Consider the following 13,676-nt stretch of genomic DNA (forward strand, 5'->3'; position numbering starts at 1 on the left):
GATGTAGGGGTAGTGTGTGTGTGTGTTACCTGTAAGGACTAGATGTAGGGGTAGTGTGTGTGTGTTACCTGTAAGGACTAGACGTAGGGGTAGTGTGTGTGTGTTACCTGTAAGGACTAGGTGTAGGGCTAGTGTGTGTGTTACCTGTAAGGACTAGATGTAGGGGTAGTGTGTGTGTGTTACCTGTAAGGACTAGATGTAGGGGTAGTGTGTGTGTGTTACCTGTAAGGACTAGGAGTAGGGGTAGTGTGTGTGTTACCTGTAAGGACTAGATGTAGGGGTAGTGTGTGTGTGTTACCTGTAAGGACTAGATGTAGGGGTAGTGTGTGTGTGTTACCTGTAAGGACTAGATGTAGGGGTAGTGTGTGTGTGTTACCTGTAAGGACTAGACGTAGGGGTAGTGTGTGTGTTACCTGTAAGGACTAGGTGTAGGGGTAGTGTGTGTGTGTTACCTGTAAGGACTAGATGTAGGGGTAGTGTGTGTGTTACCTGTAAGGACTAGGTGTAGGGGTAGTGTGTGTGTGTTACCTGTAAGGACTAGATGTAGGGGTAGTGTGTGTGTTACCTGTAAGGACTAGACGTAGGGGTAGTGTGTGTGTTACCTGTAAGGACTAGATGTAGGGGTAGTGTGTGTGTTACCTGTAAGGACTAGGTGTAGGGGTAGTGTGTGTGTTACCTGTAAGGACTAGATGTAGGGGTAGTGTGTGTGTTACCTGTAAGGACTAGACGTAGGGGTAGTGTGTGTGTGTTACCTGTAAGGACTAGATGTAGGGGTAGTGTGTGTGTGTTACCTGTAAGGACTAGATGTAGGGGTAGTGTGTGTGTTACCTGTAAGGACTAGATGTAGGGGTAGTGTGTGTGTGTTACCTGTAAGGACTAGATGTAGGGGTAGTGTGTGTGTGTTACCTGTAAGGACTAGACGTAGGGGTAGTGTGTGTGTGTTACCTGTAAGGACTAGATGTAGGGGTAGTGTGTGTGTGTTACCTGTAAGGACTAGATGTAGGGGTAGTGTGTGTGTGTTACCTGTAAGGACTAGATGTAGGGGTAGTGTGTGTGTGTTACCTGTAAGGACTAGATGTAGGGGTAGTGTGTGTGTGTTACCTGTAAGGACTAGACGTAGGGGTAGTGTGTGTGTGTTACCTGTAAGGACTAGATGTAGGGGTAGTGTGTGTGTGTTACCTGTAAGGACTAGATGTAGGGGTAGTGTGTGTGTGTTACCTGTAAGGGCTAGATGTAGGGGTAGTGTGTGTGTTACCTGTAAGGACTAGATGTAGGGGTAGTGTGTGTGTTACCTGTAAGGACTAGATGTAGGGGTAGTGTGTGTGTTACCTGTAAGGACTAGACGTAGGGGTAGTGTGTGTGTGTTACCTGTAAGGACTAGACGTAGGGGTAGTGTGTGTGTGTTACCTGTAAGGACTAGACGTAGGGGTAGTGTGTGTGTGTGTTACCTGTAAGGACTAGATGTAGGGGTAGTGTGTGTGTTACCTGTAAGGACTAGATGTAGGGGTAGTGTGTGTGTTACCTGTAAGGACTAGATGTAGGGGTAGTGTGTGTGTTACCTGTAAGGACTAGATGTAGGGGTAGTGTGTGTGTGTTACCTGTAAGGACTAGATGTAGGGGTAGTGTGTGTGTGTTACCTGTAAGGACTAGATGTAGGGGTAGTGTGTGTGTTACCTGTAAGGACTAGGTGTAGGGGTAGTGTGTGTGTGTTACCTGTAAGGACTAGGTGTAGGGGTAGTGTGTGTGTGTTACCTGTAAGGACTAGACGTAGGGGTAGTGTGTGTGTGTTACCTGTAAGGACTAGATGTAGGGGTAGTGTGTGTGTTACCTGTAAGGACTAGATGTAGGGGTAGTGTGTGTGTGTTACCTGTAAGGACTAGATGTAGGGGTAGTGTGTGTGTGTTACCTGTAAGGACTAGACGTAGGGGTAGTGTGTGTGTTACCTGTAAGGACTAGATGTAGGGGTAGTGTGTGTGTGTTACCTGTAAGGACTAGATGTAGGGGTAGTGTGTGTGTGTTACCTGTAAGGACTAGATGTAGGGGTAGTGTGTGTGTTACCTGTAAGGACTAGATGTAGGGGTAGTGTGTGTGTTACCTGTAAGGACTAGGTGTAGGGGTAGTGTGTGTGTGTTACCTGTAAGGACTAGATGTAGGGGTAGTGTGTGTGTGTTACCTGTAAGGACTAGATGTAGGGGTAGTGTGTGTGTGTTACCTGTAAGGACTAGACGTAGGGGTAGTGTGTGTGTGTTACCTGTAAGGACTAGACGTAGGGGTAGTGTGTGTGTGTGTTACCTGTAAGGACTAGACGTAGGGGTAGTGTGTGTGTGTGTGTTACCTGTAAGGACTAGATGTAGGGGTAGTGTGTGTGTGTTACCTGTAAGGACTAGATGTAGGGGTAGTGTGTGTGTGTGTTACCTGTAAGGACTAGATGTAGGGGTAGTGTGTGTGTTACCTGTAAGGACTAGATGTAGGGGTAGTGTGTGTGTTACCTGTAAGGACTAGACGTAGGGGTAGTGTGTGTGTTACCTGTAAGGACTAGATGTAGGGGTAGTGTGTGTGTGTTACCTGTAAGGACTAGATGTAGGGGTAGTGTGTGTGTGTTACCTGTAAGGACTAGATGTAGGGGTAGTGTGTGTGTTACCTGTAAGGACTAGACGTAGGGGTAGTGTGTGTGTGTTACCTGTAAGGACTAGATGTAGGGGTAGGTGTGTGTGTGTTACCTGTAAGGACTAGATGTAGGGGTAGTGTGTGTGTTACCTGTAAGGACTAGACGTAGTGTGTGAGTGAGTGAGTGAGTGAGTGAGAGAGAGAGTGTGTGTTACCTGTAAGGACTAGATGTAGGGGTAGTGTGTGTGTGTGTGTGTGTGTGTGTGTGTTACCTGTAAGGACTAGATGTAGGGGTAGTGTGTGTGTGTTACCTGTAAGGACTAGATGTAGGGGTAGTGTGTGTGTGTTACCTGTAAGGACTAGGTGTAGGGGTAGTGTGTGTGTTACCTGTAAGGACTAGACGTAGGGGTAGTGTGTGTGTTACCTGTAAGGACTAGACGTAGGGGTAGTGTGTGTGTGTGTGTTACCTGTAAGGACTAGATGTAGGGGTAGTGTGTGTGTGTTACCTGTAAGGACTAGACGTAGGGGTAGTGTGTGTGTGTTACCTGTAAGGACTAGATGTAGGGGTAGTGTGTGTGTGTTACCTGTAAGGACTAGATGTAGGGGTAGTGTGTGTGTTACCTGTAAGGACTAGACGTAGGGGTAGTGTGTGTGTTACCTGTAAGGACTAGACGTAGGGGTAGTGTGTGTGTGTTACCTGTAAGGACTAGATGTAGGGGTAGTGTGTGTGTGTTACCTGTAAGGACTAGACGTAGGGGTAGTGTGTGTGTGTTACCTGTAAGGACTAGATGTAGGGGTAGTGTGTGTGTGTTACCTGTAAGGACTAGATGTAGGGGTAGTGTGTGTGTTACCTGTAAGGACTAGACGTAGGGGTAGTGTGTGTGTTACCTGTAAGGACTAGACGTAGGGGTAGTGTGTGTGTGTTACCTGTAAGGACTAGACGTAGGGGTAGTGTGTGTGTGTTACCTGTAAGGACTAGATGTAGGGGTAGTGTGTGTGTTACCTGTAAGGACTAGGTGTAGGGGTAGTGTGTGTGTGTTACCTGTAAGGACTAGACGTAGGGGTAGTGTGTGTGTGTTACCTGTAAGGACTAGACGTAGGGGTAGTGTGTGTGTGTTACCTGTAAGGACTAGATGTAGGGGTAGTGTGTGTGTGTTACCTGTAAGGACTAGATGTAGGGGTAGTGTGTGTGTGTTACCTGTAAGGACTAGGTGTAGGGGTAGTGTGTGTGTGTTACCTGTAAGGACTAGATGTAGGGGTAGTGTGTGTGTGTTACCTGTAAGGACTAGATGTAGGGGTAGTGTGTGTGTGTTACCTGTAAGGACTAGATGTAGGGGTAGGTGTGTGTGTTACCTGTAAGGACTAGATGTAGGGGTAGTGTGTGTGTGTTACCTGTAAGGACTAGGTGTAGGGGTAGTGTGTGTGTTACCTGTAAGGACTAGACGTAGGGGTAGTGTGTGTGTGTTACCTGTAAGGACTAGATGTAGGGGTAGTGTGTGTGTGTTACCTGTAAGGACTAGATGTAGGGGTAGTGTGTGTGTGTTACCTGTAAGGACTAGATGTAGGGGTAGTGTGTGTGTGTTACCTGTAAGGACTAGGTGTAGGGGTAGTGTGTGTGTTACCTGTAAGGACTAGATGTAGGGGTAGTGTGTGTGTGTTACCTGTAAGGACTAGATGTAGGGGTAGTGTGTGTGTGTTACCTGTAAGGACTAGATGTAGGGGTAGTGTGTGTGTGTTACCTGTAAGGACTAGATGTAGGGGTAGTGTGTGTGTGTTACCTGTAAGGACTAGATGTAGGGGTAGTGTGTGTGTGTTACCTGTAAGGACTAGATGTAGGGGTAGTGTGTGTGTGTTACCTGTAAGGACTAGATGTAGGGGTAGTGGTGTGTGTTACCTGTAAGGACTAGATGTAGGGGTAGTGTGTGTGTGTTACCTGTAAGGACTAGATGTAGGGGTAGTGTGTGTGTTACCAGTAAGGACTAGACGTAGGGGTAGTGTGTGTGTGTTACCTGTAAGGACTAGATGTAGGGGTAGTGTGTGTGTGTTACCTGTAAGGACTAGACGTAGGGGTAGTGTGTGTGTTACCTGTAAGGACTAGATGTAGGGGTAGGTGTGTGTGTTACCTGTAAGGACTAGATGTAGGGGTAGTGTGTGTGTGTTACCTGTAAGGACTAGATGTAGGGGTAGTGTGTGTGTGTTACCTGTAAGGACTAGACGTAGGGGTAGTGTGTGTGTGTTACCTGTAAGGACTAGACGTAGGGGTAGTGTGTGTGTGTTACCTGTAAGGACTAGATGTAGGGGTAGTGTGTGTGTTACCTGTAAGGACTAGACGTAGGGGTAGTGTGTGTGTTACCTGTAAGGACTAGACGTAGGGGTAGTGTGTGTGTGTTACCTGTAAGGACTAGATGTAGGGGTAGTGTGTGTGTGTTACCTGTAAGGACTAGATGTAGGGGTAGTGTGTGTGTGTTACCTGTAAGGACTAGGTGTAGGGGTAGTGTGTGTGTTACCTGTAAGGACTAGATGTAGGGGTAGTGTGTGTGTGTTACCTGTAAGGACTAGATGTAGGGGTAGTGTGTGTGTGTGTTACCTGTAAGGACTAGATGTAGGGGTAGTGTGTGTGTGTGTTACCTGTAAGGACTAGATGTAGGGGTAGTGTGTGTGTTACCTGTAAGGACTAGATGTAGGGGTAGTGTGTGTGTGTTACCTGTAAGGACTAGACGTAGGGGTAGTGTGTGTGTGTTACCTGTAAGGACTAGATGTAGGGGTAGTGTGTGTGTGTTACCTGTAAGGACTAGATGTAGGGGTAGTGTGTGTGTGTTACCTGTAAGGACTAGATGTAGGGGTAGTGTGTGTGTTACCTGTAAGGACTAGACGTAGGGGTAGTGTGTGTGTGTTACCTGTAAGGACTAGATGTAGGGGTAGTGTGTGTGTGTTACCTGTAAGGACTAGATGTAGGGGTAGTGTGTGTGTGTTACCTGTAAGGACTAGATGTAGGGGTAGTGTGTGTGTGTTACCTGTAAGGACTAGATGTAGGGGTAGTGTGTGTGTTACCTGTAAGGACTAGATGTAGGGGTAGTGTGTGTGTGTTACCTGTAAGGACTAGATGTAGGGGTAGTGTGTGTGTTACCTGTAAGGACTAGATGTAGGGGTAGTGTGTGTGTTACCTGTAAGGACTAGATGTAGGGGTAGTGTGTGTGTGTTACCTGTAAGGACTAGATGTAGGGGTAGTGTGTGTGTGTTACCTGTAAGGACTAGACGTAGGGGTAGTGTGTGTGTGTTACCTGTAAGGACTAGATGTAGGGGTAGTGTGTGTGTTACCTGTAAGGACTAGATGTAGGGGTAGTGTGTGTGTGTTACCTGTAAGGACTAGATGTAGGGGTAGTGTGTGTGTGTTACCTGTAAGGACTAGGTGTAGGGGTAGTGTGTGTGTGTTACCTGTAAGGACTAGATGTAGGGGTAGTGTGTGTGTGTTACCTGTAAGGACTAGATGTAGGGGTAGTGTGTGTGTGTTACCTGTAAGGACTAGACGTAGGGGTAGTGTGTGTGTGTTACCTGTAAGGACTAGACGTAGGGGTAGTGTGTGTGTTACCTGTAAGGACTAGACGTAGGGGTAGTGTGTGTGTTACCTGTAAGGACTAGATGTAGGGGTAGTGTGTGTGTGTTACCTGTAAGGACTAGACGTAGGGGTAGTGTGTGTGTGTTACCTGTAAGGACTAGATGTAGGGGTAGTGTGTGCGTGTTACCTGTAAGGACTAGATGTAGGGGTAGTGTGTGTGTGTTACCTGTAAGGACTAGACGTAGGGGTAGTGTGTGTGTGTTACCTGTAAGGACTAGATGTAGGGGTAGTGTGTGTGTGTTACCTGTAAGGACTAGATGTAGGGGTAGTGTGTGTGTTACCTGTAAGGACTAGATGTAGGGGTAGTGTGTGTGTGTTACCTGTAAGGACTAGACGTAGGGGTAGTGTGTGTGTGTTACCTGTAAGGACTAGACGTAGGGGTAGTGTGTGTGTTACCTGTAAGGACTAGATGTAGGGATAGTGTGTGTGTTACCTGTAAGGACTAGGTGTAGGGGTAGTGTGTGTGTTACCTGTAAGGACTAGATGTAGGGGTAGTGTGTGTGTGTTACCTGTAAGGACTAGATGTAGGGGTAGTGTGTGTGTTACCTGTAAGGACTAGATGTAGGGGTAGTGTGTGTGTTACCTGTAAGGACTAGACGTAGGGGTAGTGTGTGTGTGTTACCTGTAAGGACTAGATGTAGGGGTAGTGTGTGTGTGTTACCTGTAAGGACTAGATGTAGGGGTAGTGTGTGTGTTACCTGTAAGGACTAGATGTAGGGGTAGTGTGTGTGTGTTACCTGTAAGGACTAGATGTAGGGGTAGTGTGTGTGTGTTACCTGTAAGGACTAGATGTAGGGGTAGTGTGTGTGTTACCTGTAAGGACTAGATGTAGGGGTAGTGTGTGTGTGTTACCTGTAAGGACTAGATGTAGGGGTAGTGTGTGTGTTACCTGTAAGGACTAGATGTAGGGGTAGTGTGTGTGTGTTACCTGTAAGGACTAGATGTAGGGGTAGTGTGTGTGTGTTACCTGTAAGGACTAGATGTAGGGGTAGTGTGTGTGTTACCTGTAAGGACTAGACGTAGGGGTAGTGTGTGTGTGTTACCTGTAAGGACTAGATGTAGGGGTAGTGTGTGTGTGTTACCTGTAAGGACTAGATGTAGGGGTAGTGTGTGTGTTACCTGTAAGGACTAGACGTAGGGGTAGTGTGTGTGTGTTACCTGTAAGGACTAGATGTAGGGGTAGTGTGTGTGTGTTACCTGTAAGGACTAGATGTAGGGGTAGTGTGTGTTACCTGTAAGGACTAGATGTAGGGGTAGTGTGTGTGTGTTACCTGTAAGGACTAGATGTAGGGGTAGTGTGTGTGTGTTACCTGTAAGGACTAGATGTAGGGGTAGTGTGTGTGTGTGTTACCTGTAAGGACTAGATGTAGGGGTAGTGTGTGTGTTACCTGTAAGGACTAGATGTAGGGGTAGTGCTCCTAGTGCTGTGAGGAGGAGTCCCAGGCTTCATGTCCATCCCACTGCCAAACAGCTTCAGGTCCATCTCACACATCTGGATAGAAACACACAGAGCAGACACACATTACGTCATCTACTGCTAGCATCTCACCAACACAATGCTCACACAGAACACAGGCAGCTACAATATAATAAGGCTTGAAGACATACAAACAAGCTTCTCTCTCTCACATACGCAGAGCTTTTGATTGGTTCCCTGGTGTACCTTGCTGGAGGGCGGCTGCATCATGCTGTGTGTGGGTCCTGGTCCGAAGGGACCCCTGTAGGGCTGGGAGACGGGGGGCTGGCGGCTGAGGCTGGGGGGCTGAGCCTGGGGAGGGGTGGGGGGCAGCGCCAGGAGGGGTTGGCCACCCCCAGAACCATAGTTAGGAAGACCTAGCTGGGAGCCCGGCAGAGGGACTTGCACCTAGAGAGGAGAGAGCGAGAGAGGTGAGTTAGTTCCAATGTCATGATTGTCTGTTTTGACAATCATCTGTTTGAAAGCGTGTAAATAATGTGTATACCTGCTGCATGGCAGAGCTAGGAGACTGTGTGTTACTATAGTAACTGCTCTGTCCGTGTTGCTGCACCTGCCCAGAGTACAGGTTAGAATGCTGACTCATCCCCTGACGCTGGAGAGGAAAGGGGGAGGGTTGTTAAGACAATATTCCTTACAAAGCTCTTGTATAGTCACATAGAACTCAAGCATTTACCAGGATAACATGAGTTCTCCCACTCAACAGTTATAAGAACGTTGCTGCTACATTGTGTGTACCTTATCCCATACCTGCAGTAGGTGTGTGTCTATCAGCTGGGATCCTACCATGCCAGAGGGCTGGTTGAGCTGTGGTTCAAACAGGATGGGGATGTGTGTGTTGGACGGCTGCTGGTAGGCCAGGCTGGACTGAGGCTTGCCCAGGTCAGGGCCCCCAACCCCGGGGTAGCTGTGGAGAGACGGCCCTGATAACATCATGGGGCTGGGCTGGGACAGGCTGCTCTGCATAAAGGCCTGTTGAGACCTACAGGACAGAGGAGTGAGTTGAAATACTGTGTGATCAAACACACACACCTCTTACCGGTCAGAGTGACTACACATCACCCAAACAGCATTGTTGGATAAATACACAAACATCAACATATCCTGCCACATATCATAGTGAGTGTGTGTGTTACCTGTAAGGCTGCAGTGAGGAGCTGAAGAGGTCCTGTGGCTGGGAGACGGGAGGTCCGGTGCTGAGGCCTAGCTGGGCCTGGTGAGAGTGTGTGTGTTGGTGCTGGCCCTGCAGGGGAGCATAGATGGGGATTGGAATCTGCTGCACCGCTGCCTGCTGGAGGGGAGAAAATAAGGCCTTATAAGGCTTCACAAGGGAAGAATAAGGTTTTATAAGGGGAGAGTGAGGCTACATGAAGGCAGTTTAAGCTTTAAGACAAATTAAAGAGATCCTTGTAGTGTTTACCTGTGAGAGTCTAGGCTGGTAGCCCTGCTGCTGTGCCAGAGAGGGAGGTGCCAGGCGGGGGTTGCTGAACAGGTGACTGGTGTCCATGTAGAACGCTGGAATCTGGGCTGCAGAACCCACAGAGACAGAACGAGAGAGAGAGACAGAACGAGAGAGAACGAGAGAGAAAACGAGAGAGAGAACGAGAGAGAGAGAGAACCAGGGAGAGAGAGAAAAAGGGATCACAACTCCTAAATTCACAAACTCACCACGATCCTGACAAATGCATGACTATTGTGTGTCCAGAGAACATTTGAATCACTAGCATTACCTTCAGTAATAGCACAGCTGTCTCCATCTCAGATCACATAAGGATTGTGAATGCATTGACCTTTCTCTGTTCCTGTGGGCTCAGCTCTCTCTCTGATAGACGCTAATAGCTGACCTCCCTATGGGGCCTACTGTACTGCACTGTAGTCAGTTCTATAGCTAGCATACCAACGGGAGGGTCACCCAGCAGTCACCGATACGACACAAGAGAGGAGCACAACACTAAATGGCTGTCTCATCATAAAAGCTAATAAGCCTCCATACCCATTCAACAGAACTGTTTTCATTCAGGTTTAGTAGTATCTGCTACTCTAACTAGGTACACAATTCTCCTGGTAAGGTCACCTAGCTAGAGGTAATGACTTGGGCCAAGGTTTTTACCTAAGTGCATAAAAGCTTCAGATGTGTTGGAGGTCTCACCTGCTGCAGACTGGGAGACGTAGACCTGTGGAGTCTGTTGCTGCTGGGGCAGCAAGGGGGCCACACAGCCCAGCTGGGAGAAGCTGGTCCCGCTCATGGATCCAGTCTGCAGCTGCTGGGGTTTCACCTTGCAGATGTTGGGGGGGTCGGAGGCCGTGGTGGTCTTAGTGCTCAGAGAGGACGTGGTGTAGGTCCCAGCACCTGGGGGGGGGGGGGATGTCAATACACCCGGCTGCTGTTACAGTTTATGCGGGTGATGTTGCCCACCAATCCATTTATTAGACGGAAAACTGTTTTTGTTTAAAAAAGTATTCATGTAACAAATACTTGTGTAAAAGCATTGTATAAAAAGCATTAAATCGGACAGACAAATAAATACAGTACCTGTCAGAGAGGTGCTTGGTGTAACGGAGGCCACTGGTATCTGAGGCATGGAGGCAGAGGAGAAGGAGGAGTAGGAGGAGGACGTGCAGGAGGTGATGGGAGAAGAGGTGACAGGAGGGCTCTTCTCTACCAGGCTGGGGGAGTTCTCCCACGCTTTACGAGCTGACTCCATCTAAACAGAGAGGTCAAATTAATTACTTAGAAGACCTTCCGTCTGAGGTGTGGTTCAATGTTTCCTCTGTTTTCCATGACTGAAACGTAAGTCGATCTCAGATCAGCGGGGAAACTTTTTGGCTCGAGCGCCACATCGGGATTTTGAAATTAATTGGAGGGCCACACATTTTTTTTAGGACTGATTTGTCAAAAACTATTTGCGGGCATGAAAAAGAGCAGATTTTTGGAAATATATAGGTCCATTATAATTTCGACATACTTTCTATCTAGTTTTAGACGTTCATAGTGTGGCCAAACATATAAACCCCCACTAGTCCCGATATGAGACCAAGCATATAAACCTCCACTAGTCCCGATATGAGGCCAAGCATATAAACCCCCACTAGTCCCGATATGAGGCCAAGCATATAAACCCCCACTAGTCCCGATATGAGACCAAGCATATAAACCCCCACTAGTCCCGATATGAGGCCAAGCATATAAACAACCCCCACTAGTCCCGATATGAGGCCAAGCATATAAACAACCCCACTAGTCCCGATATGAGGCCAAGCATATAAACAACCCCGTACTAGTCCCGATATGAGACCAAGCATATAAACCCCCACTAGTCCCGATATGAGGCCAAGCATATAAACAACCCCCACTAGTCCCGATATGAGCCCAAGCATATAAACAACCCCCACTAGTCCCGATATGAGGCCAAGCATTTAAACCCCCACTAGTCCCGATATGAGGCCAAGCATTTAAACCCCCACTAGTCCCGATATGAGGCCAAGCATATAAACCCCCACTAGTCCCGATATGACGCCAAGCATATAAACCCCCACTAGTCCCGATATGAGGCCTGGCAACCCCGCCGTCTGGTGGGTTGCCAGGACTGCAGCAGACTGAACTGCATTTCCCCATAGCAATCACACGCAGGAGCATGTCTGAATTACGGAATTTTATGATATCCTTAAAACAATAAATTTTTTGGAGGTTTAAAAGTTAACATTTTTACATTTGTCACATTTCTAGTAACTAGGCCGTGGACCCCTAGAGAGTGCAACATTATCCGTAGGCTAGTTACGGGTTTGGTAACATTACCTTCAGTGTGAGGTCAACGCTAGCAGGAGAGACAGTACTGAGGCTGGAGCTCTGCTGAAGCGCCTCTCTACGAGGGAGAGGCAGAGAGTGGGGCAGGGGCACGTTGGCTACCAGGCTCTCCTCCATCTTACTCCCTCCAGTAGGAACGCTGTCAGCCAGAGACGACGAAGGGGTGGTGTAGTCAGTCACAGACTCCTGACGGGGTGAGAAACAGCATTTCGTCAATATAATCGTAACGACTGGAACACAGGTAACTGCCAAAATAATGGAAACACTTGATTATTTGAGAGATACACGGTATATTGAAAGCAGGTGCTTCCACACTGGTTAAGCAATCAACATCCCATCATGTATACAAATGCTGGGCAGGACGTTATTTTGGCTACAGTAATTATGCCCCCATAGGATGACAAAGCCCCCATACACAGGGCACGAGTGGTCACTGAATGGTTTGATAAACATGAAAGCCATATGCCTCGGTCACCAGATCTCACAACCCAACTGAACACTTATGGGAAATTCTGGAGTGGTGCCTGAGACAGCATTTTCCACCACCATCAACAAAACACCAAATTATGGAAATTCTCGAGGAAGAATGGTGTCACATCGCTCCTATAGAGTTCCAGACACTTGTAGAATCTATGTCAAGGTGCATTGAAGCTGTTCTGTTCCTTTATTTTGGCAGTTACCTGTACATTCCTATTTAAAGCAAAGTTTTGAGGTGGATAGACTGGTTGCCATATCGGGTATACCATTTCAACCAACCAATCCCATCTCACCTTGGAACTGCTGGCATACTCTGCAGAGGCTATGGTGATCATCCCCTCGATGTCACCCCCCAGCTCAGGAACAGAGGTGTCGGTGTTGGTGGGGCTGGAGTCCACTGCTCTGCTGGCCCCTCCTCCTGGTACTATCCCCCCATCCAGACCCTCTCCCTCCCCCCCGTGGATGTCCTTAGCCTTGCGGTTACGGAGGGAGCGTTCTTTACCGATAGGGCCAGGCTTGTACTCCTTAGGCTCCATGTCAGGGAGCTGGGGAGGGAGAGGGAAGGGGACAGTTAGAGTTTGTAAAAAACTATGAAGAACCACAACGAATCAATCTATTGATTTTCTGAGGATTTCATTGAGTGTATGCGTGTGTGCACATGTAGTACCCTACCTTCTGTGTTTTGATGGGCCCAGCACGGGGCTGTTTCTGTCTCTGTTCTTTAGGAGCAGGTAGTTTGTTGTCAGGTCCAGTCTCTAGCATGGCTGGTACACCATCGCTGTCTGTACTGCCAGCTGAGGACGGGGCTCCAAACTGGATCCTGTCCATCCCCAGATCCACACTGCCTTCTGAGCCAGGTTTGACTCCCTACAACACACAATACTTTCTTTAGAGCCACAATGAAACAGAACAGACCCATAGCTGGTCAGTCTGTTGTACAAAAGGTTGTGAAACACTGTGCAAGATGGCTACCAGGCAAAGAAAGAGGGAGGTTTGTACCTCGGGAGTGACGGCCCCAGTGAAGGTGCTGAGAGGTTTGTTCCAGGCACTGACTGAAGGAGGCTGAGGAGGGCTGATAGGTCCAACTGAAACACACACAACATATAACACCAAGCCTATATATGAAACACTAGCCCACCTAGTCATAAGTTGGAACGTTTTCACTAATAAAATGTAATCTCTGGTGAAATATGACTGTGTCTTAAGGTTGTTTGACTCACGTTTCTTGACGTCGGGCAGGACGGTGGATCCGGCCACCTTGTTTTCCCAGAGTTCCGTACCCAGAGTGCTGTGGGGCTGCGTGGCCAGGGCCACAGGTGGCAGGGAGGTCTTAGAGCTGAAGTCCACAGTGGTGGGGATCTGGGCGGAGGGTAAGGGGGTTAAAGAGCCCTCCAGAGTCTGGGGAGAGGCAGCAGGCTGGGAAGGGAACTGGGGGGCAGAGAGATGGGGCTTGTTTTTTTTCGGGGGGGATGGGGGCTGTGGCTGTGAGGCTTGCTGTTGTTGCGATGCTTGTTGCTGCTGCTGCTTTTTGGCAAATCTGGGAGGCAGCTTGCCTCCTCCTCCTCTCCCCTTCTCCCCTGATCCTTTCTTCCCATAGTGCTGTAAACAGACACACAATGCAACATACAGGTTAGGGATGTCAGATGTTATGGTCCTCAGTTTGAATAGGAGTCTTGTGTCAATGTGTCCCTAGTCAA

General features: G+C 48.2%; 1 protein-coding gene across 6 annotated transcripts in view; it reads right to left on the reverse strand.

The window, feature by feature from the left end:
* The window catches only part of LOC106584273 (proline-rich coiled-coil 2C), a 62,827-nt gene that overhangs the window by 15,647 nt on the left and 33,504 nt on the right, over positions 1-13,676 (reverse strand). For 2 of the 6 annotated variants that reach the window (XM_082967993.1, XM_082967991.1), the window contains exons 17-29: positions 13,200-13,578; positions 12,979-13,064; positions 12,652-12,846; positions 12,273-12,524; positions 11,494-11,688; positions 10,231-10,402; positions 9,847-10,047; positions 9,118-9,224; positions 8,834-9,018; positions 8,436-8,679; positions 8,185-8,292; positions 7,887-8,087; positions 7,612-7,715 (exon numbers count right to left, since the gene is read on the reverse strand). In XM_082967993.1, the coding sequence (XP_082824119.1) occupies positions 7,612-7,715; positions 7,887-8,087; positions 8,185-8,292; positions 8,436-8,679; positions 8,834-9,018; positions 9,118-9,224; positions 9,847-10,047; positions 10,231-10,402; positions 11,494-11,688; positions 12,273-12,524; positions 12,652-12,846; positions 12,979-13,064; positions 13,200-13,578 (2,429 nt within the window). The remainder of the gene's footprint in view (positions 1-7,611; positions 7,716-7,886; positions 8,088-8,184; positions 8,293-8,435; positions 8,680-8,833; positions 9,019-9,117; positions 9,225-9,846; positions 10,048-10,230; positions 10,403-11,493; positions 11,689-12,272; positions 12,525-12,651; positions 12,847-12,978; positions 13,065-13,199; positions 13,579-13,676) is intronic. The other 4 variants (XM_014169335.3, XM_082967994.1, XM_082967995.1 and 1 more) reach the window with 4 other exon arrangements.

Source organism: Salmo salar, chromosome 23 (genome assembly GCF_965601325.2).
Source record: "Salmo salar chromosome 23, fSalSal1, whole genome shotgun sequence".
Lineage (NCBI taxonomy): Eukaryota > Metazoa > Chordata > Actinopteri > Salmoniformes > Salmonidae > Salmo > Salmo salar.